Source organism: Nerophis ophidion, linkage group LG24 (assembly GCF_033978795.1).
Source record: "Nerophis ophidion isolate RoL-2023_Sa linkage group LG24, RoL_Noph_v1.0, whole genome shotgun sequence".
Classification (NCBI taxonomy): Eukaryota; Metazoa; Chordata; class Actinopteri; order Syngnathiformes; family Syngnathidae; genus Nerophis; species Nerophis ophidion.
Genome location: NC_084634.1, coordinates 1,329,686 through 1,354,582, shown reverse-complemented (window position 1 = coordinate 1,354,582; position 24,897 = coordinate 1,329,686). Strand labels below are relative to the sequence as shown.

The 24,897-nt window shown below is 43.0% G+C and overlaps 1 protein-coding gene across 1 annotated transcript; it reads right to left on the bottom strand.

Annotated features, from left to right (window-relative positions):
- On the bottom strand, positions 1-24,897 carry LOC133542332 (oocyte zinc finger protein XlCOF6.1-like). The gene is made up of 2 exons (XM_061886362.1): positions 24,604-24,897; positions 1-4,044 (listed from the first exon to the last, which is right to left on the bottom strand). The coding sequence occupies exon 2, from the start codon at positions 3,998-4,000 to the stop codon at positions 2,729-2,731; it is 1,272 nt and encodes a 423-aa protein (XP_061742346.1). The 5' UTR covers positions 4,001-4,044; positions 24,604-24,897; the 3' UTR covers positions 1-2,728.

Sequence of the window (24,897 nt, the reverse complement as noted above, 5' to 3'; positions counted from 1 at the left end):
TCGTGGGTGCTCTTTTTTTATTTTTATATTCACAAATGTAGATTATTAAAAACAAAAATATCCTTCATGTCCTTTCACAAATAATTATGCCGTCTTCCTTCTTCTACATATTGCATAAAAGATGTGGGGACATGCATATAAAACAATCACAAAACAATATTCATATCACAAAAAGGAGTAATAAAGATCATTAGTAGAATGGATTATCGATACCCAACAAATGGTTCATAAAGTCTTACACTTGAGTAAATTATCTTGTATAAAACAAAAAAACTGCTCAAATAATGAGCTTCCGGAAGTGGTCCAGAAGATGTTTCCCATGTGAACCAGTAAATATCAACTCAAAAGGAATTAAGTGTTTATTTAAAAGCAAAGGTATGAACACATGTAAAACAATTAAAGCTGCAAGCAGCGATGCACGGGACAGAGTATTTACAGCCATCTTTTGTATTGAAGGGGGAATTGGAAACTTCCTGTTGATTTTAGCTGGGGGTTGTCAGTGTATGAAATGTATAGGTCTAAGTGAGACCTGCATTGAGGTTTTTGTTTCATGTGTCTACGACAAACCTACTGGGAGTTAGAGGCAGTTTTGTCTGAGCAGGGTGCCGCCATCTTGAGACTCTAATGTATTGCGAATGGAGAGAAGCTTTTGTATTGAATGGGGGATGGCAAACTTACTGTTGATTTTAGCTCGGGGTTGTCAGTGTATGAAATATAGGTCTAAGTGAGACCTGCATTGAGGTTTTTGTTTCATGTGTCTATGACAATCCTACTGGGAGTTAGAGGCAGTTTTGTCTGAGCAGGGTGCTGCCATCTTGAGACTCTAATGTATTGCGAATGGAGAGAAGCTTTTGTATTGAATGGGGGATGGCAAACTTACTGTTGATTTTAACTGGGGGTTGTCAGTGTATGAAATATAGGTCTGAGTGAGACCCACATTGAGGTGTTTGTCTCATGTGTCTCTGACATTCCTACTGGGAGTTAGAGAAGGTTTTGTCTGAGCAGGGTGCCGACATCTTGAGACTCTAATGTATTGCGAATGGAGAGAAGCTTTTGTATAGAATGGGGAATGGCAAACTTCCTGTTGATTTTAGCTGGGGGTTGTCAGTGTATGAAATATGGGTCTAAGTGAGACTTACATTGAAGTTTCTGTCTCATGTGTCTCTGACATTCCTACTGGGAGTTAGAGGCAGTTTTGAGACAGCAGCAGCACACCAGCAGCGACTCTTTAAGGGCTCATAAAATCCAAACAGGAGCAGTAATTTAAATTCTTTCATCAACTTTTAATCAGAAGGGTTCAATCCCTCTCCTGTGGTTATTTGAAGCCGACACGACAAAAGCACTCAGAGGAGATAATGTTTGAAAAATGGTGACTGTTTTTACACAACTTTTGTTTTGAAGGGGTAATTGCAAACGTCCTGTTGATTTTAGCTGGGGGTTGTCAGTGTATGAGATATAGGTCTAAGTGTGACCTACATAGAGGTGTTTGTTTCATGTGTGTACGACATTCCTACTGGGAGTTAGAGGCCGTTTTGTCTGTGTTTTCTTCCTGGGGGGCGCTCAAGCACAATTTTGAGTTTTGGTTTTTTGATTAGATCGCAATTTTTGCCAGTCCTGATATGTGTGTCCAGTTTGGTGAGTTTTGAAGCATGTTGAGGGGATCAAATTACAGATCAAAGAGGCGGCGGTATAATAATAAAGAATAATAAAATGCTAGAAATTCAATAGGGTCATTTACAATAAATAAAAAAAGCTAACATTTTTAACAATTAATTATTTCAAAAACCTCTATAAAACACTATTGTGAATAAGTATAAAATAGTCTTTAAAATATCTTTATACATGTACATTGTATTTATTGTAACATGTTTTGTACTGTTTACTCTCCAGTCAAATTGTTCTGTTACTTCTAAATAAATGTACACAATGTTGTAAAAATAAGGCATGTACTTGACTGGAAAAAAAACACTAAAGTATTTAATCTACGAATAGTACGAGCAAAATAACAAGAAAACAATTTATGTTAACCCCAAAAGCAGTGAAGTAGTCAGCTTGTGTAAATGCTAAATAAAAAGAGAATACAACAAATCCTTTTCAACTTATATTCTATTGAATAGACTGCAAAGACAAGATTTTTCATCTTCACACTGACAAACTTTGTTAGTTTTTAGCAAATATTAGCTCATTTGGAATTTGATGCCGGCAACATGTTTCAAAAAAAGAGTGAGAAAGTTGAGGAATGCTCATCAAATACTTATTTGGAACATCCCACAGCTGTGCAGGCTAATTGGGAACAGGTGGGTGCCACGATTGGCTATAAAAGCAGCTTCCATGAAATGCTCACTCGTTCACAAACAAGGACGGGGCGAGGGTCACCACTTGGTCAACGCACCTTCCATCCTTCAGGCCTCAAAAAGCCACACCAGTGTGTAAAGGATATCACCACATGGGCTCAGGAACACTTCAGAAAACCATGTCAGTAACTACAGTTGGTCGCGACGTATGTAAGTGCAAGGTAAAACTCTACTATGCAAAGCCACAGCCATTTATCAACAACACCCAGAAACGCTTCGCCGGGCTTGAGCTCATCTAAGATGGATTTTGGAATTTTAATATTAGTCGAAAAGGATTTGCAAATCATTGTTATTGTTTTTATTTACACAACGTGACATCTTCACTGCTTTTGTATGTGTTGATGATGTTTGTTTGTCAGCTTCTTTGAAAGCCTTCAGCTTCCTTTGCTGCTGTCCTCACCAGCACACTTGTGCTTCTTGCACTGGTACTTGTAAGAGAATCCTTGGCCGCACACACTGCAACTCAACACTTTCTCTCCCGTGTGTCTTCTCGTGTGTCTTTTCAAATGGTGACTCTGTATAAAACTTTTACCGCAGACCGAACAGATAAAAGGTTTTTCGCCGGTGTGTATTCTCGTGTGTATTTGCAAATTTGCCTTCTGGGGGAATATTTTACTACAAATGGAGCAGGAGAATGTTTTTTCTCCGACGTGTGTTCTCATGTGAACTTTCAACTCGCCTCGTTGTAAGAAACCTTTACCGCAGACCGAACATGAAAAAGGTTTTTCCCCGGTGTGTATTCTCATGTGTGCTTTCAAACAGAGACTTTGCGCAAAACCTTTACCACACACTGAACAGATAAAAGGTTTCTCACCAGTGTGTGTTCTCACGTGTGCTTTCAAACTGTGATTTTGTGTAAAACCTTTCCCACATTCTGAACAGACAAAAGGTTTTTCTCCAGTGTGCGTTCTTGCGTGCATTATTAAATTTGCCTTCACGGAGAATATCTTATTACAAACGGAGCACACGAATGGTTTTTCTGCAGTGTGTATTCTCATGTGTATTTTCAAATGTTGCCTCTGACTAAAATACTTGCCGCAGATTGAACAGGAACAGGGTTTTTCTCCGGTGTGCGTCCTCGTGTGCACTTTCAACACGTTTTTCCGCGCAAAGCCTTTGCCGCACTCCGCGCAGGAAAAGGGTTTTTCCCCGGTGTGCGTTCTCACGTGCACTTTCAGAGTACAGCGGTGTTTGAAGGTTTTGTCACAGTGAGAACATTTAAAGCGCGTGTCGCCGTCGCCATCAGAGTCAGGAGAGTGAGACGTCGTCTCGTCCCCGTCTGATAGTGGAGCTAAGATCTTGTCTGCTGGTGGTCCTCCACAGGGGTCTCCATCACCTTCTGTCGGAGGCTCCGCCTCTCTTTCAACTTTGACCTCCTCATCTTCACTCTTCACAACCACCGGGATGTCGTCCAACCATTGGATGCTGTGCTCCTCCTCTTCCTCCTTAATGTGGGGGGTCCACGCATCCTCTTCCTTTTTAAGCCCTGCCTCTTGTTCCTCTTTGATACGTGGGGTCAGCGGGTCCTCCTCTTCTTTTTCAAGGTGCATGATCTGTGGCACCTCCTCTTCCTTTTTCATGTAAAGGGTCTGTGGCGCCCCGTCTTCCTTTTCAACGTGGGGGGGCTGTGGCTCCTGCTGCTGCATCCCAAAGCTCCTCTCCGCTTGTTCGAGGCGATGAAGTGCGATGTCTGTCGGACACAAGAAAACAAACTTTAGAAACAGACAGCTTTTCTCAGTCACATGAGAGATTCAGCACATTTCCATGGATACTATATCGCCAAAAGTATTTGGCCACCTGCCTTGACTCACATATGTGCCATATAGTGAAACCACACTAAACAACACTGTCATAAACATGTGCCATATAGTGAAACCACACTAAACAACACTGTCATAAACATGTGCCATATAGTGAAACCACACTAAACAACACTGTCATAAACATGTGCCATATAGTGAAACCACACTAAACAAGACTGTCATAAACATGTGCCATATAGTGAGACCACACTAAACAACACTGTCATAAACATGTGCCATATAGTGAAACCACACTAAACAACACTGTCATAAACATGTGCCATATAGTGAAACCACACTAAACAACACTGTCATAAACATGTGCCATATAGTGAAACCACACTAAACAACACTGTCATAAACATGTGCCATATAGTGAAACCACACTAAACAACACTGTCATAAACATGTGCCATATAGTGAAACCACACTAAACAACACTGTCATAAACATGTGCCATATAGTGAAACCACACTAAACAACACTGTCATAAACATGTGCCATATAGTGAAACCACACTAAACAACACTGTCATAAACATGTGCCATATAGTGAGACCACACTAAACAACACTGTCATAAACATGTGCCATATAGTGAAACCACACTAACCAAGACTGTCATAAACATGTGCCATATAGTGAGACCACACTAAACAACACTGTCATAAACATGTGCCATATAGTGAGACCACACTAAACAACACTGTCATAAACATGTGCCATATAGTGAAACCACACTAAACAACACTGTCATAAACATGTGCCATATAGTGAAACCACACTAAACAACACTGTCATAAACATGTGCCATATAGTGAAACCACACTAAACAACACTGTCATAAACATGTGCCATATAGTGAAACCACACTAAACAACACTGTCATAAACATGTGCCATATAGTGAAACCACACTAAACAACACTGTCATAAACATGTGCCATATAGTGAGACCACACTAAACAACACTGTCATAAACATGTGCCATATAGTGAAACCACACTAAACAACACTGTCATAAACATGTGCCATATAGTGAAACCACACTAAACAACACTGTCATAAACATGTGCCATATAGTGAAACCACACTAAACAACACTGTCATAAACATGTGCCATATAGTGAGACCACACTAAACAACACTGTCATAAACATGTGCCGTATAGTGAAACCACACTAAACAACACTGTCATAAACATGTGCCATATAGTGAGACCACACTAAACAACACTGTCATAAACATGTGCCATATAGTGAAACCACACTAAACAACACTGTCATAAACATGTGCCATATAGTGAAACCACACTAAACAACACTGTCATAAACATGTGCCATATAGTGAAACCACACTAAACAAGACTGTCATAAACATGTGCCATATAGTGAGACCACACTAAACAACACTGTCATAAACATGTGCCATATAGTGAAACCACACTAAACAACACTGTCATAAACATGTGCCATATAGTGAAACCACACTAAACAACACTGTCATAAACATGTGCCATATAGTGAAACCACACTAAACAACACTGTCATAAACATGTGCCATATAGTGAAACCACACTAAACAACACTGTCATAAACATGTGCCATATAGTGAAACCACACTAAACAACACTGTCATAAACATGTGCCATATAGTGAAACCACACTAAACAACACTGTCATAAACATGTGCCATATAGTGAAACCACACTAAACAACACTGTCATAAACATGTGCCATATAGTGAGACCACACTAAACAACACTGTCATAAACATGTGCCATATAGTGAAACCACACTAAACAAGACTGTCATAAACATGTGCCATATAGTGAGACCACACTAAACAACACTGTCATAAACATGTGCCATATAGTGAGACCACACTAAACAACACTGTCATAAACATGTGCCATATAGTGAAACCACACTAAACAACACTGTCATAAACATGTGCCATATAGTGAGACCACACTAAACAACACTGTCATAAACATGTGCCATATAGTGAGACCACACTAAACAACACTGTCATAAACATGTGCCATATAGTGAAACCACACTAAACAACACTGTCATAAACATGTGCCATATAGTGAAACCACACTAAACAACACTGTCATAAACATGTGCCATATAGTGAGACCACACTAAACAACACTGTCATAAACATGTGCCATATAGTGAAACCACACTAAACAACACTGTCATAAACATGTGCCATATAGTGAAACCACACTAAACAACACTGTCATAAACATGTGCCATATAGTGAAACCACACTAAACAACACTGTCATAAACATGTGCCATATAGTGAGACCACACTAAACAACACTGTCATAAACATGTGCCGTATAGTGAAACCACACTAAACAACACTGTCATAAACATGTGCCATATAGTGAGACCACACTAAACAACACTGTCATAAACATGTGCCATATAGTGAAACCACACTAAACAACACTGTCATAAACATGTGCCATATAGTGAAACCACACTAAACAACACTGTCATAAACATGTGCCATATAGTGAAACCACACTGTCATAAACATGTGCCATATAGTGAAACCACACTAAACAACACTGTCATAAACATGTGCCATATAGTGAAACCACACTAAACAACACTGTCATAAACATGTGCCATATAGTGAGACCACACTAAACAACACTGTCATAAACATGTGCCATATAGTGAAACCACACTAAACAACACTGTCATAAACATGTGCCATATAGTGAAACCACACTAAACAACACTGTCATAAACATGTGCCATATAGTGAAACCACACTAAACAACACTGTCATAAACATGTGCCATATAGTGAAACCACACTGTCATAAACATGTGCCATATAGTGAAACCACACTAAACAACACTGTCATAAACATGTGCCATATAGTGAAACCACACTAAACAACACTGTCATAAACATGTGCCATATAGTGAAACCACACTAAACAACACTGTCGTAAACATGTGCCATATAGTGAAACCACACTAAACAACACTGTCATAAACATGTGCCATATAGTGAAACCACACTAAACAACACTGTCATAAACATGTGCCATATAGTGAAACCACACTAAACAACACTGTCATAAACATGTGCCATATAGTGAAACCACACTAAACAACACTGTCATAAACATGTGCCATATAGTGAAACCACACTAAACAACACTGTCATAAACATGTGCCATATAGTGAAACCACACTAAACAACACTGTCATAAACATGTGCCATATAGTGAAACCACACTAAACAACACTGTCAAACATGTGCCATATAGTGAAACCACACTAAACAACACTGTCATAAACATGTGCCATATAGTGAAACCACACTAAACAACACTCTCATAAACATGTGCCATATAGCAGTGGTACCCAACCACCGGGCCGCGGCCCGGTATTGGGTCGCAGAAGAATTTTTTATTAATTTTTATTTAAAAAAATAAATAAATAAATAAAAAATAAATATATATATATATTTTTTTTTTAATTAAATCAACATAAAAAACACAATATACACTTACAATTAGTGCACCAACAACAAAAACCTCCCTTTTTCATGACAAAAACGCCCCTTTTTCATGACAAAGCAAAAAAAACCCAAAAAAAACCCCGACATTAGTGTGTAAAGGATATCACCACATGGGCTCAGGAACACTTCATAAAACCACTGTCAGTAACTACAGTTGGTCGCTACATCTGTAAATGCAAGTTAAAACTCTACACTGCAAAGCGAAAGCCATTGATCAACAACATCCAGGAACGTCGCCGGCGTAGCTGGGCCCGAGATCATCTAAGAGGGACTGATGCAAAGTGGAAAAGTGTTCTGTGGTCTGACGAGTCCACATTTTAAATGATATTTGGAAACTGTGGATGTGGTGTCCTCCGGAACAAAGAGGAAAATAACCATCCGGGTTGTTATCCACACAAAGTGTAAAAGCCAGCATGTGTGATGGTATGGGGGTGTATTAGTGAACAAGACATGGGTAACTTACACATGTGTGATGGTATGGGGGTGTATTAGTGCCCAAGACATGGGTAACTTACACATGTGTGATGGTATGGGGGTGTATTAGTGCCCAAGACATGGGTAACTTACACATGTGTGATGGTATGGGGGTGTATTAGTGAACAAGACATGGGTAACTTACACATGTGTGATGGTATGGGGGTGTATTAGTGAACAAGACATGGGTAACTTACACATGTGTGATGGTATGGGGGTGTATTAGTGCCCAAGACATGGGTAACTTACACATGTGTGATGGTATGGGGGTGTATTAGTGAACAAGGCATGGGTAACTTACACATGTGTGATGGTATGGGGGTGTATTAGTGCCCAAGGCATGGGTAACTTACACATGTGTGATGGTATGGGGGTGTATTAGTGCCCAAGACATGGGTAACTTACACATGTGTGATGGTATGGGGGTGTATTAGTGAACAAGACATGGGTAACTTACACATGTGTGATGGTATGGGGGTGTATTAGTGCCCAAGGCATGGGTAACTTACACATGTGTGATGGTATGGGGGTGTATTAGTGAACAAGACATGGGTAACTTACACATGTGTGATGGTATGGGGGTGTATTAGTGCCCAAGACATGGGTAACTTACACATGTGTGATGGTATGGGGGTGCATTAGTGCCCAAGGCATGGGTAACTTACACATGTGTGATGGTATGGGGGTGTATTAGTGAACAAGACATGGGTAACTTACACATGTGTGATGGTATGGGGGTGTATTAGTGCCCAAGACATGGGTAACTTACACATGTGTGATGGTATGGGGGTGTATTAGTGCCCAAGGCATGGGTAACTTACACATGTGTGATGGTATGGGGGTGTATTAGTGCCCAAGACATGGGTAACTTACACATGTGTGATGGTATGGGGGTGTATTAGTGAACAAGACATGGGTAACTTACACATGTGTGATGGTATGGGGGTGTATTAGTGCCCAAGGCATGGGTAACTTACACATGTGTGATGGTATGGGGGTGTATTAGTGAACAAGACATGGGTAACTTACACATGTGTGATGGTATGGGGGTGTATTAGTGCCCAAGACATGGGTAACTTACACATGTGTGATGGTATGGGGGTGTATTAGTGAACAAGACATGGGTAACTTACACATGTGTGATGGTATGGGGGTGTATTAGTGCCCAAGACATGGGTAACTTACACATGTGTGATGGTATGGGGGTGTATTAGTGCCCAAGGCATGGGTAACTTACACATGTGTGATGGTATGGGGGTGTATTAGTGCCCAAGACATGGGTAACTTACACATGTGTGATGGTATGGGGGTGTATTAGTGAACAAGACATGGGTAACTTACACATGTGTGATGGTATGGGGGTGTATTAGTGCCCAAGGCATGGGTAACTTACACATGTGTGATGGTATGGGGGTGCATTAGTGCCCAAGGCATGGGTAACTTACACATGTGTGATGGTATGGGGGTGTATTAGTGAACAAGACATGGGTAACTTACACATGTGTGATGGTATGGGGGTGTATTAGTGCCCAAGACATGGGTAACTTACACATGTGTGATGGTATGGGGGTGTATTAGTGCCCAAGGCATGGGTAACTTACACATGTGTGATGGTATGGGGGTGTATTAGTGCCCAAGACATGGGTAACTTACACATGTGTGATGGTATGGGGGTGTATTAGTGAACAAGACATGGGTAACTTACACATGTGTGATGGTATGGGGGTGTATTAGTGCCCAAGGCATGGGTAACTTACACATGTGTGATGGTATGGGGGTGTATTAGTGAACAAGACATGGGTAACTTACACATGTGTGATGGTATGGGGGTGTATTAGTGCCCAAGACATGGGTAACTTACACATGTGTGATGGTATGGGGGTGTATTAGTGAACAAGACATGGGTAACTTACACATGTGTGATGGTATGGGGGTGTATTAGTGCCCAAGACATGGGTAACTTACACATGTGTGATGGTATGGGGGTGTATTAGTGCCCAAGGCATGGGTAACTTACACATGTGTGATGGTATGGGGGTGTATTAGTGCCCAAGACATGGGTAACTTACACATGTGTGATGGTATGGGGGTGTATTAGTGAACAAGACATGGGTAACTTACACATGTGTGATGGTATGGGGGTGTATTAGTGCCCAAGGCATGGGTAACTTACACATGTGTGATGGTATGGGGGTGTATTAGTGAACAAGACATGGGTAACTTACACATGTGTGATGGTATGGGGGTGTATTAGTGCCCAAGACATGGGTAACTTACACATGTGTGATGGTATGGGGGTGTATTAGTGAACAAGACATGGGTAACTTACACATGTGTGATAGTATGGGGGTGTATTAGTGCCCAAGGCATGGGTAACTTACACATGTGTGATGGTATGGGGGTGTATTAGTGCCCAAGACATGGGTAACTTACACATGTGTGATGGTATGGGGGTGTATTAGTGAACAAGACATGGGTAACTTACACATGTGTGATGGTATGGGGGTGTATTAGTGAACAAGACATGACTAACTTACACATGTGTGATGGTATGGGGGTGTATTAGTGAACAAGACATGGGTAACTTACACATGTGTGATGGTATGGGGGTGTATTAGTGCCCAAGGCATGGGTAACTTACACATGTGTGATGGTATGGGGGTGTATTAGTGAACAAGACATGGGTAACTTACACATGTGTGATGGTATGGGGGTGTATTAGTGCCCAAGACATGGGTAACTTACACATGTGTGATGGTATGGGGGTGTATTAGTGAACAAGACATGGGTAACTTACACATGTGTGATGGTATGGGGGTGTATTAGTGCCCAAGGCATGGGTAACTTACACATGTGTGATGGTATGGGGGTGTATTAGTGCCCAAGACATGGGTAACTTACACATGTGTGATGGTATGGGGGTGTATTAGTGAACAAGACATGGGTAACTTACACATGTGTGATGGTATGGGGGTGTATTAGTGAACAAGACATGACTAACTTACACATGTGTGATGGTATGGGGGTGTATTAGTGCCCAAGACATGGGTAACTTACACATGTGTGATGGTATGGGGGTGTATTAGTGAACAAGACATGACTAACTTACACATGTGTGATGGTATGGGGGTGTATTAGTGCCCAAGACATGGGTAACTTACACATGTGTGATGGTATGGGGGTGTATTAGTGAACAAGACATGACTAACTTACACATGTGTGATGGTATGGGGGTGTATTAGTGCCCAAGACATGGGTAACTTACACATGTGTGATGGTATGGGGGTGTATTAGTGAACAAGACATGGGTAACTTACACATGTGTGATGGTATGGGGGTGTATTAGTGCCCAAGGCATGGGTAACTTACACATGTGTGATGGTATGGGGGTGTATTAGTGCCCAAGGCATGGGTAACTTACACATGTGTGATGGTATGGGGGTGTATTAGTGCCCAAGGCATGGGTAACTTACACATGTGTGATGGTATGGGGGTGTATTAGTGAACAAGACATGGGTAACTTACACATGTGTGATGGTATGGGGGTGTATTAGTGCCCAAGGCATGGGTAACTTACACATGTGTGATGGTATGGGGGTGTATTAGTGCCCAAGGCATGGGTAACTTACACATGTGTGATGGTATGGGGGTGTATTAGTGAACAAGACATGGGTAACTTACACATGTGTGATGGTATGGGGGTGTATTAGTGAACAAGACATGGGTAACTTACACATGTGCGATGGTATGGGGGTGTATTAGTGCCCAAGGCATGGGTAACTTACACATGTGTGATGGTATGGGGGTGTATTAGTGCCCAAGACATGGGTAACTTACACATGTGTGATGGTATGGGGGTGTATTAGTGCCCAAGGCATGGGTAACTTACACATGTGTGATGGTATGGGGGTGTATTAGTGCCCAAGGCATGGGTAACTTACACATGTGTGATGGTATGGGGGTGTATTAGTGCCCAAGGCATGGGTAACTTACACATGTGTGATGGTATGGGGGTGTATTAGTGAACAAGACATGGGTAACTTACACATGTGTGATGGTATGGGGGTGTATTAGTGCCCAAGGCATGGGTAACTTACACATGTGTGATGGTATGGGGGTGTATTAGTGAACAAGACATGGGTAACTTACACATGTGTGATGGTATGGGGGTGTATTAGTGCCCAAGACATGGGTAACTTACACATGTGTGATGGTATGGGGGTGTATTAGTGCCCAAGACATGGGTAACTTACACATGTGTGATGGTATGGGGGTGTATTAGTGCCCAAGGCATGGGTAACTTACACATGTGTGATGGTATGGGGGTGTATTAGTGCCCAAGACATGGGTAACTTACACATGTGTGATGGTATGGGGGTGTATTAGTGAACAAGACATGGGTAACTTACACATGTGTGATGGTATGGGGGTGTATTAGTGCCCAAGGCATGGGTAACTTACACATGTGTGATGGTATGGGGGTGTATTAGTGAACAAGACATGGGTAACTTACACATGTGTGATGGTATGGGGGTGTATTAGTGCCCAAGACATGGGTAACTTACACATGTGTGATGGTATGGGGGTGCATTAGTGCCCAAGGCATGGGTAACTTACACATGTGTGATGGTATGGGGGTGTATTAGTGAACAAGACATGGGTAACTTACACATGTGTGATGGTATGGGGGTGTATTAGTGCCCAAGACATGGGTAACTTACACATGTGTGATGGTATGGGGGTGTATTAGTGCCCAAGGCATGGGTAACTTACACATGTGTGATGGTATGGGGGTGTATTAGTGCCCAAGACATGGGTAACTTACACATGTGTGATGGTATGGGGGTGTATTAGTGAACAAGACATGGGTAACTTACACATGTGTGATGGTATGGGGGTGTATTAGTGCCCAAGGCATGGGTAACTTACACATGTGTGATGGTATGGGGGTGTATTAGTGAACAAGACATGGGTAACTTACACATGTGTGATGGTATGGGGGTGTATTAGTGCCCAAGACATGGGTAACTTACACATGTGTGATGGTATGGGGGTGTATTAGTGAACAAGACATGGGTAACTTACACATGTGTGATGGTATGGGGGTGTATTAGTGCCCAAGGCATGGGTAACTTACACATGTGTGATGGTATGGGGGTGTATTAGTGCCCAAGACATGGGTAACTTACACATGTGTGATGGTATGGGGGTGTATTAGTGAACAAGACATGGGTAACTTACACATGTGTGATGGTATGGGGGTGTATTAGTGAACAAGACATGACTAACTTACACATGTGTGATGGTATGGGGGTGTATTAGTGCCCAAGACATGGGTAACTTACACATGTGTGATGGTATGGGGGTGTATTAGTGAACAAGACATGGGTAACTTACACATGTGTGATGGTATGGGGGTGTATTAGTGCCCAAGGCATGGGTAACTTACACATGTGTGATGGTATGGGGGTGTATTAGTGCCCAAGGCATGGGTAACTTACACATGTGTGATGGTATGGGGGTGTATTAGTGAACAAGACATGGGTAACTTACACATGTGTGATGGTATGGGGGTGTATTAGTGAACAAGACATGGGTAACTTACACATGTGCGATGGTATGGGGGTGTATTAGTGCCCAAGGCATGGGTAACTTACACATGTGTGATGGTATGGGGGTGTATTAGTGCCCAAGACATGGGTAACTTACACATGTGTGATGGTATGGGGGTGTATTAGTGCCCAAGGCATGGGTAACTTACACATGTGTGATGGTATGGGGGTGTATTAGTGCCCAAGGCATGGGTAACTTACACATGTGTGATGGTATGGGGGTGTATTAGTGAACAAGACATGGGTAACTTACACATGTGTGATGGTATGGGGGTGTATTAGTGCCCAAGGCATGGGTAACTTACACATGTGTGATGGTATGGGGGTGTATTAGTGCCCAAGGCATGGGTAACTTACACATGTGTGATGGTATGGGGGTGTATTAGTGCCCAAGGCATGGGTAACTTACACATGTGTGATGGTATGGGGGTGTATTAGTGAACAAGACATGGGTAACTTACACATGTGTGATGGTATGGGGGTGTATTAGTGAACAAGACATGGGTAACTTACACATGTGTGATGGTATGGGGGTGTATTAGTGCCCAAGGCATGGGTAACTTACACATGTGTGATGGTATGGGGGTGTATTAGTGCCCAAGACATGGGTAACTTACACATGTGTGATGGTATGGGGGTGTATTAGTGAACAAGACATGGGTAACTTACACATGTGTGATGGTATGGGGGTGTATTAGTGCCCAAGGCATGGGTAACTTACACATGTGTGATGGTATGGGGGTGTATTAGTGAACAAGACATGGGTAACTTACACATGTGTGATGGTATGGGGGTGTATTAGTGCCCAAGGCATGGGTAACTTACACATGTGTGATGGTATGGGGGTGTATTAGTGCCCAAGGCATGGGTAACTTACACATGTGTGATGGTATGGGGGTGTATTAGTGAACAAGACATGGGTAACTTACACATGTGTGATGGTATGGGGGTGTATTAGTGCCCAAGGCATGGGTAACTTACACATGTGTGATGGTATGGGGGTGTATTAGTGCCCAAGACATGGGTAACTTACACATGTGTGATGGTATGGGGGTGTATTAGTGAACAAGACATGGGTAACTTACACATGTGTGATGGTATGGGGGTGTATTAGTGCCCAAGGCATGGGTAACTTACACATGTGTGATGGTATGGGGGTGTATTAGCGAACAAGACATGGGTAACTTACACATGTGTGATGGTATGGGGGTGTATTAGTGAACAAGACATGGGTAACTTACACATGTGTGATGGTATGGGGGTGTATTAGTGCCCAAGACATGGGTAACTTACACATGTGTGATGGTATGGGGGTGTATTAGTGAACAAGACATGGGTAACTTACACATGTGTGATGGTATGGGGGTGCATTAGTGCCCAAGACATGGGTAACTTACACATGTGTGATGGTATGGGGGTGTATTAGTGAACAAGACATGGGTAACTTACACATGTGTGATGGTATGGGGGTGTATTAGTGAACAAGACATGGGTAACTTACACATGTGTGATGGTATGGGGGTGTATTAGTGCCCAAGGCATGGGTAACTTACACATGTGTGATGGTATGGGGGTGTATTAGTGAACAAGACATGGGTAACTTACACATGTGTGATGGTATGGGGGTGCATTAGTGCCCAAGACATGGGTAACTTACACATGTGTGATGGTATGGGGGTGTATTAGTGAACAAGACATGGGTAACTTACACATGTGTGATGGTATGGGGGTGTATTAGTGAACAAGACATGGGTAACTTACACATGTGTGATGGTATGGGGGTGTATTAGTGAACAAGACATGGGTAACTTACACATGTGTGATGGTATGGGGGTGTATTAGTGCCCAAGACATGGGTAACTTACACATGTGTGATGGTATGGGGGTGTATTAGTGCCCAAGACATGGGTAACTTACACATGTGTGATGGTATGGGGGTGCATTAGTGCCCAAGGCATGGGTAACTTACACATGTGTGATGGTATGGGGGTGTATTAGTGCCCAAGGCATGGGTAACTTACACATCTGTGAAGGCACCATTAATGCTGAATGGTCCATACAGGTTTTGGAGCAACATATGTTGTCATCCAAGCAACGTTATCATGGACGCCCCTGCTTATTTCAGCAAGACAATGCCAAGCCACGTGTTACAACAGCGTGGCTTCATAGTAAAAGAGTGCGGGTACTTTCCTGGCCCGCCTGCAGTCCAGACCTGTCTCCCATGGAAAATGTGTGGCGCATTATGAAGCGTAAAATAGGACAGCGGAGACCCCGGACTGTTGAAGGACTGAAGCTCTACATAAAACAAGAATGGGAAAGAATTCCACTTTCAAAGCTTCAACAATTAGTTTCCTCAGTTCCCAAACGTTTATTGAGTGTTGTTAAAAGAAAAGGTGATGTAACACAGCGGTGAACATGCCCTTTCCCAACTACTTTGGCACGTGTTGCAGTCATGAAATTCTAAGTTAATTTGCAAAAAACAAATAAAGTTTATGAGTTTGAACATGAAATATGTTGTCTTTGTAGCATATTCAACTGAATATGGCTTGAAAAGGATTTGCAAATCATTGTATTCTGTTTATATTTACATCTAACACCATTTCCCAACTTATATGGAAACGGGGTTTGTATATTCTGGGTTCCTCATTCAGTAAAAAAATGTAAAATTCCATTCCATTTAAGGTGGTCTCTGTCATATAACGTTGTTAGCATTTAATCCGACATTATTGTGAGGTTTTGTCTTCCATCCATCCATCCATCCATTTTCTACCGCTTATTCCCTTTCGGGGTCGCGGGGGGCGCTGGCGCCTATCTCAGCTACAATCGGGCGGAAGGCGGGGTACACCCTGGACAAGTCGCCACCTCATCACAGGGCCAACACAGATAGACAGACAACATTCACACTCACATTCACACACTAGGGACCATTTAGTGTTGCCAATCAACCTTAGTGTTCTAAAAATAGATGTAAAATGGACGTCACACGGCGGTGAGGGATGTCTTGTTTTGGGGTTTTTGTCTTATGCTTTTAATTTGAAAAGTAACTCTCCTCTGGTTTCAGGTCACTTCCTTTTGTGTCATCAGTCTGACGTCATCCTTGTTCTCTGATTGTTTCCAGCTGTTCTCTATTACCTTCATGTGTTTATAAGCTCACTCCTTCCTTTCTTCTGTGCCAGATTGTCTGCTTTATTGGTGCTCTCTAGCGTCCATGTCTTTGTCCATGTCTTTGTCCATGCCTTGCCTTGTCTTTGTCCATGTCTTTGTCCATGCCTTGCCTTGTCTTTGTCCATGTCTTTGTCCATGTCTTGCCTTGTCTTTGTCCATGTCTTTGTCCATGCCTTTGTCCATGTCTTTGTCCATGCCTTTGTCCATGCCTTGCCTAGTCTTTGTCCATGTCTTTGTCCATGCCTTGCCTTGTCTTTGTCCATGTCTTTGTCCATGCCTTGCCTTGTCTTTGTCCATGTCTTTGTCCATGTCTTTGTCCATGTCTTTGTCCATGCCTTTGTCCATGTCTTTGTCCATGCCTTGCCTTGTCTTTGTCCATGTCTTTGTCCATGTCTTTGTCCATGCCTTGCCTTGTCTTTGTCCATGTCTTTGTCCATGTCTTTGTCCATGCCTTGCCTTGTCTTTGTCCATGTCTTTGTCCATGTCTTTGTCCATGTCTTTGTCCATGCCTTTGTCCATGTCTTTGTCCATGTCTTTGTCCATGCCTTTGTCCAAGTCTTTGTCCATGCCTTGCCTTGTCTTTGTCCATGTCTTTGTCCATGTCTTTGTCCATGCCTTGCCTTGTCTTCGTCCATGTCTTTGTCCATGTCTTTGTCCATGTCTTTGTCCATGTCTTTGTCCATGTCTTTGTCCATGCCTTGCCTTGTCTTTGTCCATGCCTTGCCTTGTCTTTGTCCATGCCTTGCCTTGTCTTTGTCCATGTCTTTGTCCATGTCTTTGTCCATGCCTTGCCTTGTCTTTGTCCATGTCTTTGTCCATGTCTTTGTCCATGCCTTGCCTTGTCTTTGTCCATGTCTTTGTCCATGCCTTGCCTTGTCTTTGTCCATGTCTTTGTCCATGCCTTGCCTTGTCTTTGTCCATGTCTTTGTCCATGTCTTTGTCCATGCCTTTGTCCATGTCTTTGTCCATGCCTTGCCTTGTCTTTGTCCATGTCTTTGTCCATGCCTTGCCTTGTCTTGGTCCATGTCTTGTCCATGCCTTGCCTTGTCTTCTGCTTATGTCCCTTGATGCTGAACCCCTTCATGAATATTTGGAGTTTTCCTTTCTTCCTCCTCAGCAGAGTGATTTTGCTTATTTAGTTATTCAGCCGCAGTGCTAAGTTTCAGTTAATTTCTTTCATTCATTCCTCAACTTTTTGAGTGACTATTTTTGTTAAATACTTTATTACATTAGTTAGTGTAGAATTGTTTTTGTCCTCCTGTTGGAGCGCTTTTTGTTAAATACTGTTTATAGTTCGTCTTCACTTTTGTGTTTTCCTCCGTTCGGAGCGATTTTCGGTTGTTCCTTCTTTTTCTGGAACCTTTTCACCGCGTAGTTTTTTTTTTTGTGATATTAGATGTTTTTTCTTGACTCGGGAGGTAAAAGGAAACCGTCAAAATAAAAGCCTGTCTAAAGTCCCAAATCTGCATCGGAGTCCAAATCCTTTTATCAAAGCCTTACAGCCATATTGGACTAAAAATACAAAAACAAATCTGCAAAAAATCCAAAGCCATATTACGTACAAATAGTGTGTCAGGAGATATAAATGAGTTAAGAGGACTTAAAGGAACCTAAATGAGATGAAATATAGCAACAAATGAGGCAAAATGGGGCTTCACGGTGGCAGAGGGGTTAGTGCGTCTGCCTCACAATACGAAGGTCCTGAGTAGTCCTGGGTTCAAATCCAGGCTCGGGATCTTTCTGTGTGGAGTTTGCATGTTCTCCCCGTGACTGCGTGGGTTCCCTCTGGGTACTCCGGCTTCCTCCCACCTCCAAAGACATGCACCTGGGGATAGGCCCCTCCCACCTCCAAAGACATGCACCTGGGGATAGGCCCCTCCCACCTCCAAAGACATGCACCTGGGGATAGGCCCCTCCCACCTCCAAAGACATGCACCTGGGGATAGGCCCCTCCCACCTCCAAAGATATGCACCTGGGGATAGGCCCCTCCCACCTCCAAAGACATGCACCTGGGGATAGGCCCCTCCCACCTCCAAAGACATGCTCCTGGGGATAGGCCCCTCCCACCTCCAAAGACATACACCTGGGGATAGGCCCCTCCCACCTCCAAAGACATGTACCTGGGGATAGGCCCCTCCCACCTCCAAAGACATGCACCTGGGGATAGGCCCCTCCCACCTCCAAAGACATGCACCTGGGGATAGGCCCCTCCCACCTCCAAAGACATGCACCTGGGGATAGGCCCCTCCCACCTCCAAAGACATGCACCTGGGGATAGGCCCCTCCCACCTCCAAAGACATGCTCCTGGGGATAGGCCCCTCCCACCTCCAAAGACATACACCTGGGGATAGGCCCCTCCCACCTCCAAAGACATGCACCTGGGGATAGGCCCCTCCCACCTCCAAAGACATGCACCTGGGGATAGGCCCCTCCCACCTCCAAAGACATGCTCCTGGGGATAGGCCCCTCCCACCTCCAAAGACATACACCTGGGGATAGGCCCCTCCCCCCTCCAAAGACATGCACCTGGGGATAGGCCCCTCCCACCTCCAAAGACATACACCTGGGGATAGGCCCCTCCCACCTCCAAAGACATGCACCTGGGGATAGGCCCCTCCCACCTCCAAAGACATGCACCTGGGGATAGGCCCCTCCCACCTCCAAAGACATACACCTGGGGATAGGCCCCTCCCACCTCCAAAGACATGCACCTGGGGATAGGCCCCTCCCACCTCCAAAGACATGCACCTGGGGATAGGCCCCTCCCACTTCCAAAGACATGCACCTGGGGATAGGCCCCTCCCACCTCCAAAGACATGCACCTGGGGATAGGCTCCTCCCACCTCCAAAGACATGCACCTGGGGATAGGCCCCTCCCACCTCCAAAGACATCCACCTGGGGATAGGCCCCTCCCACCTCCAAAGACATGCACCTGGGGATAGGCCCCTCCCACCTCCAAAGACATGCACCTGGGGATAGGCCCCTCCCACCTCCAAAGACATGCACCTGGGGATAGGCCCCTCCCACCTCCAAAGACATGCCCCTGGGGATAGGCCCCTCCCACCTCCAAAGACATGCCCCTGGGGATAGGCCCCTCCCACCTCCAAAGACATGCCCCTGGGGATAGGCCCCTCCCACCTCCAAAGACATGCACCTGGGGATAGGCCCCTCCCACCTCCAAAGACATGCACCTGGGGATAGGCCCCTCCCACCTCCAAAGACATGCACCTGGGGATAGGCCCCTCCCACCTCCAAAGACATGCACCTGGGGATAGGCCCCTCCCACCTCCAAAGACATGCACCTGGGGATAGGCCCCTCCCACCTCCAAAGACATGCACCTGGGGATAGGCCCCTCCCACCTCCAAAGACATGCACCTGGGGATAGGCCCCTCCCACCTCCAAAGACATGCACCTGGGGATAGGCCCCTCCCACCTCCAAAGACATACACCTGGGGATAGGTAGATTGGCAACACTAAATGGTCCCTAGTGTGTGAATGTTCTCTTATCTGTGTTGGCCCTGCGATGAGATGGCGACTTGTCCAGGGTGTACCCCGCCTTCCGCCCGATTGTAGCTGAGATAGGCGCCAGCGCCCCCCCGCGACCCCAAAAAAAGGGAATAAGCGGTAGAAAATGGATGGGATGGATGAGGCAAAATGATGCAATATGTACATACAGCTAGCCTAAATAGCATGTTAGCATCGATTAGCTTACAGCAGGGGTGTCCAAACTTTTTCCACTGAGGGCCGCACACGCCACTATATTTTTAATTTTCAAACCATAACAAAATATATGGATTTATTTTCATTTATTTTTTTACCTTTAGGGCTGCTGGAGACCATAAAGGGTGTAGTGAATTATATTTATATAGCGCTTTTCTCAAGTGACTCAAAGCGCCTTACATAGTGAAACCCAATATCTGAGTTCCATTTAAAGCAGTGTGGGTGGCACTGGGAGCAGGTGGGTCAAGTGTCTTGCCCAAGGACACAACGGCAGTGACTAGGATGGCGGAAGCGGGAATCGAACCTGCAACCCTCAAGTTGCTGGGACAGCCACTCTACCAACCGAGCTATGTCGCCCCAGTTAGTTGTTTTTTAATTATTTAATGCTTATAGTAAATATTTACAGTACATCAACTTCAGGTTGATATAAAGCTAAAAAACAAACAAAAAGGTTTTATGCCTTTTCTGTTATTTAACATTTTTCAACATTGAAAACAACTAAATTTGTGCATTTTTAAGCATGACCAACATTTGCAGAATATAATATATTCTTTTTAACAACATTGTTATTCTAAAAGTTAACCCATAATAAATATAATACTTCTTACCATTAATGCGACTTTTTGAACAGGTGCGGTAGAAAACGGATGGTTGGATTAAAATGCATGAGAATGTTTTATAATTTGAACGTTATTTTTGAAACTGTGATTACCGGCCGAATTATCGTGTTAAGCAATGTCAGCTAAGATTGATCTGAGACAGGTGCAGTCATCAAAAGAGCCACATCTGGCTCTAGAGCCATAGGTTCCCCACCCCTGGTTTATTTTACCTGCACTCTGCCTCCCGCTGTTTCCCACATCTTCAAAGCAATTAGCTACCGACTGCCACCTACTGATATGGAAGAGTATTACACGGTTACTCGGCATAGCTCGGTTGGTAGAGTGGCCGTGCTAGCAACCTGAGGGTTCCAGGTTCGATTCCCGCTTCCGCCATCCTAGTCACTGCCGTTGTGTCCTTGGGCAAGATACTTGACCCACCTGCTCCCAGTGCCACCCACACTGCTTTAAATGTAACTCAGATATTGGGTTTCACTATGTAAAGCGCTTAGAGTCACTAGAGAAAAGCGCTATATAAATATAATTATACAAGTACAACCCATTTATCATTTATCATTTATTATCTGAGAGCCATATGTGGTCATCCAAAGAGCCACATCTGGTTCCCTACCCCTGAATTAGAGCCTTGAAAAGATCAATAATGCAGAACATCGTTGATTTCAATGATTATTTTTGAGTAATCACAGTGAAAATATAAATAAAATCCCAATAAATATATTTGGGATCCAAAAGGTGCCTCACTCATAAAGTCATACATTTTTATTATTGTTTTTTTACTTTCAACACTTCAACTTTCAACACGTTTATGTTTTTGTATGGCAACCACAAAATATATGCAATATTTTCAATATTAAAACATTGTAAAGTCAAATATTTGTAGCCTTGAATAGGGCAATAATACATTACAACATACTATATCACACACGTCGACACAAACACCACACTTTATACTATATCACACACGTCGACACAAACACCACACTTTATACTATATCACACACGTCGACACAAACACCACACTTTATACTATATCACACACGTCGACACAAACACCACACTTTATACTATATCACACACGTCGACACAAACACCACACTTTATACTATATCACACACGTCGACACAAACACCACACTTTATACTATTTCACACACGTCGACACAAACACCACACTTTATACTATTTCACACACGTCGACACAAACACCACACTTTATACTATTTCACACACGTCGACACAAACACCACACTTTATACTATTTCACACACGTCGACACAAACACCACACTTTGTACTATATCACACACACACGTCGACACAAACACAACACTTTATACTATATCACACACATGTCGACACAAACACCACACTTTGTACTATATCACACACGTCGACACAAACACCACACTTTATACTGTATCACACACACGTCGACACAAACACCACACTTTATACTATTTCACACACGTCGACACAAACACCACACTTTATACTATTTCACCCACGTCAACACAAAAACCACACTTTGTACTATATCACACACGTCGACACAAACACCACACTTTATACTATATCACACACATGTCGACACAAACACCACACTTTGTACTATTTCACACACATGTCGACACAAACACCACACTTTGTACTATTTCACACACGCATGTTGACACAAACACCACACTTTATACTATTTCACACACGTCGACACAAACACCACACTTTGTACTATATCACACACGTCGACACAAACACCACACTTTATACTATATCACACACACGTCGACACAAACACCACACTTTATACTATTTCACACACGTCGACACAAACACCACACTTTATACTATTTCACCCACGTCAACACAAAAACCACACTTTGTACTATATCACACACGTCGACACAAACACCACACTTTATACTATATCACACACATGTCGACACAAACACCACACTTTGTACTATTTCACACACATGTCGACACAAACACCACACTTTGTACTATTTCACACACGCATGTTGACACAAACACCACACTTTATACTATTTCACACACGTCGACACAGACACCACACTTTATACTATTTCACACAGATGTCAACACAAACACCACACTTTGTACTATTTCACACAGATGTCAACACAAACACCACACTTTGTACTATTTCACACAGATGTCAAAACAAACACAACACTTTATACTATTTCACACAGATGTCAACACAAACACCACACTTTATACTATTTCACACAGATGTCAACACAAACACCACACTTTGTACTATTTCACACACGCATGTTGACACAAACACAACACTTTATACTATTTTACACACGCATGTTGACACAAACACCACACTTTGTACTATTTCACACAGATGTCAAAACAAACACAACACTTTATACTATTTCACACACGCATGTTGACACAAACACAACACTTTATACTATTTCACACACGCATGTTGACACAAACACAACACTTTATACTATTTCAGACACACGTGTTGACACAAACACAACACTTTATACTATTTCACACACATGTTGACACGAACAACACTTTATACTATTTCACACACATGTTGACACGAACACAACACTTTATACTATTTCACACACATGTCGACACAAACGCAACACTTTACACTATTTCACACACGTCGACACAAACGCAACACTTTATACTATTTCACACACATGTCGACACGAACAACACTTTACACTATTTCACACACATGTCGACACAAACGCAACACTTTATACTATTTCACACACATGTCGACACGAACAACACTTTACACTATTTCACACACATGTCGACACAAACACAACACTTTATACTATTTCAGACACACATGTCGACACAAACACAACACTTTATACTATTTCAGACACACGTGTCGACACAAACGCAACACTTTATACTATTTCACACACATGTCGACACGAACAACACTTTACACTACTTCACACACATGTCGACATAAACGCAACACTTTATACTATTTCACACACATGTCGACACAAACGCAACACTTTATACTATTTCACACACATGTCGACACAAACACAACACTTTATTCTATTTCACACAAACGTTTCGACACAAACACCACACTTAATACTATATCACACACACGTGTCGACACAAACACCACACTTAATACTATATCACACACACATGTTGACACAAACACCACACATTATAATATATCACACAAAGGTGTCGACACAAACACCACACTTAATAGTATATGTCCCACACAGGTGTGGACACAAACACCGCACTTTATACTCACAGGTGGCTGACTTCCGGCCGTCTTAGTTAGCCTAGCAGCTAAGCTAACTAGCAAGTAGAGCAGGAAAAGACACTTCAAAGACGAGATGACGTCATCCTAACAAAGTTGACTTTGGGACACGAACAGGCACGCAGGTGAAGAAGAAGGAATAGAGTAGTTAGTTACAATATAGTAGTTAGTTGAAATATAGTAGTTAGTTACAATATAGTAGTTAGTTGAAATAGAGTAGTTAGTTGAAATAGTTAGTTAAAAAGACAAGATTGCTGTGCTGACCGCGTTGTCACACCAAATGTC

Bases quoted from the DNA above. Each gene is read 5' to 3' on its own strand.
- LOC133542332 (XM_061886362.1), bottom strand. From the start codon at position 4,000: ATGCAGCAGCAGGAGCCACAGCCCCCCCACGTTGAAAAGGAAGACGGG.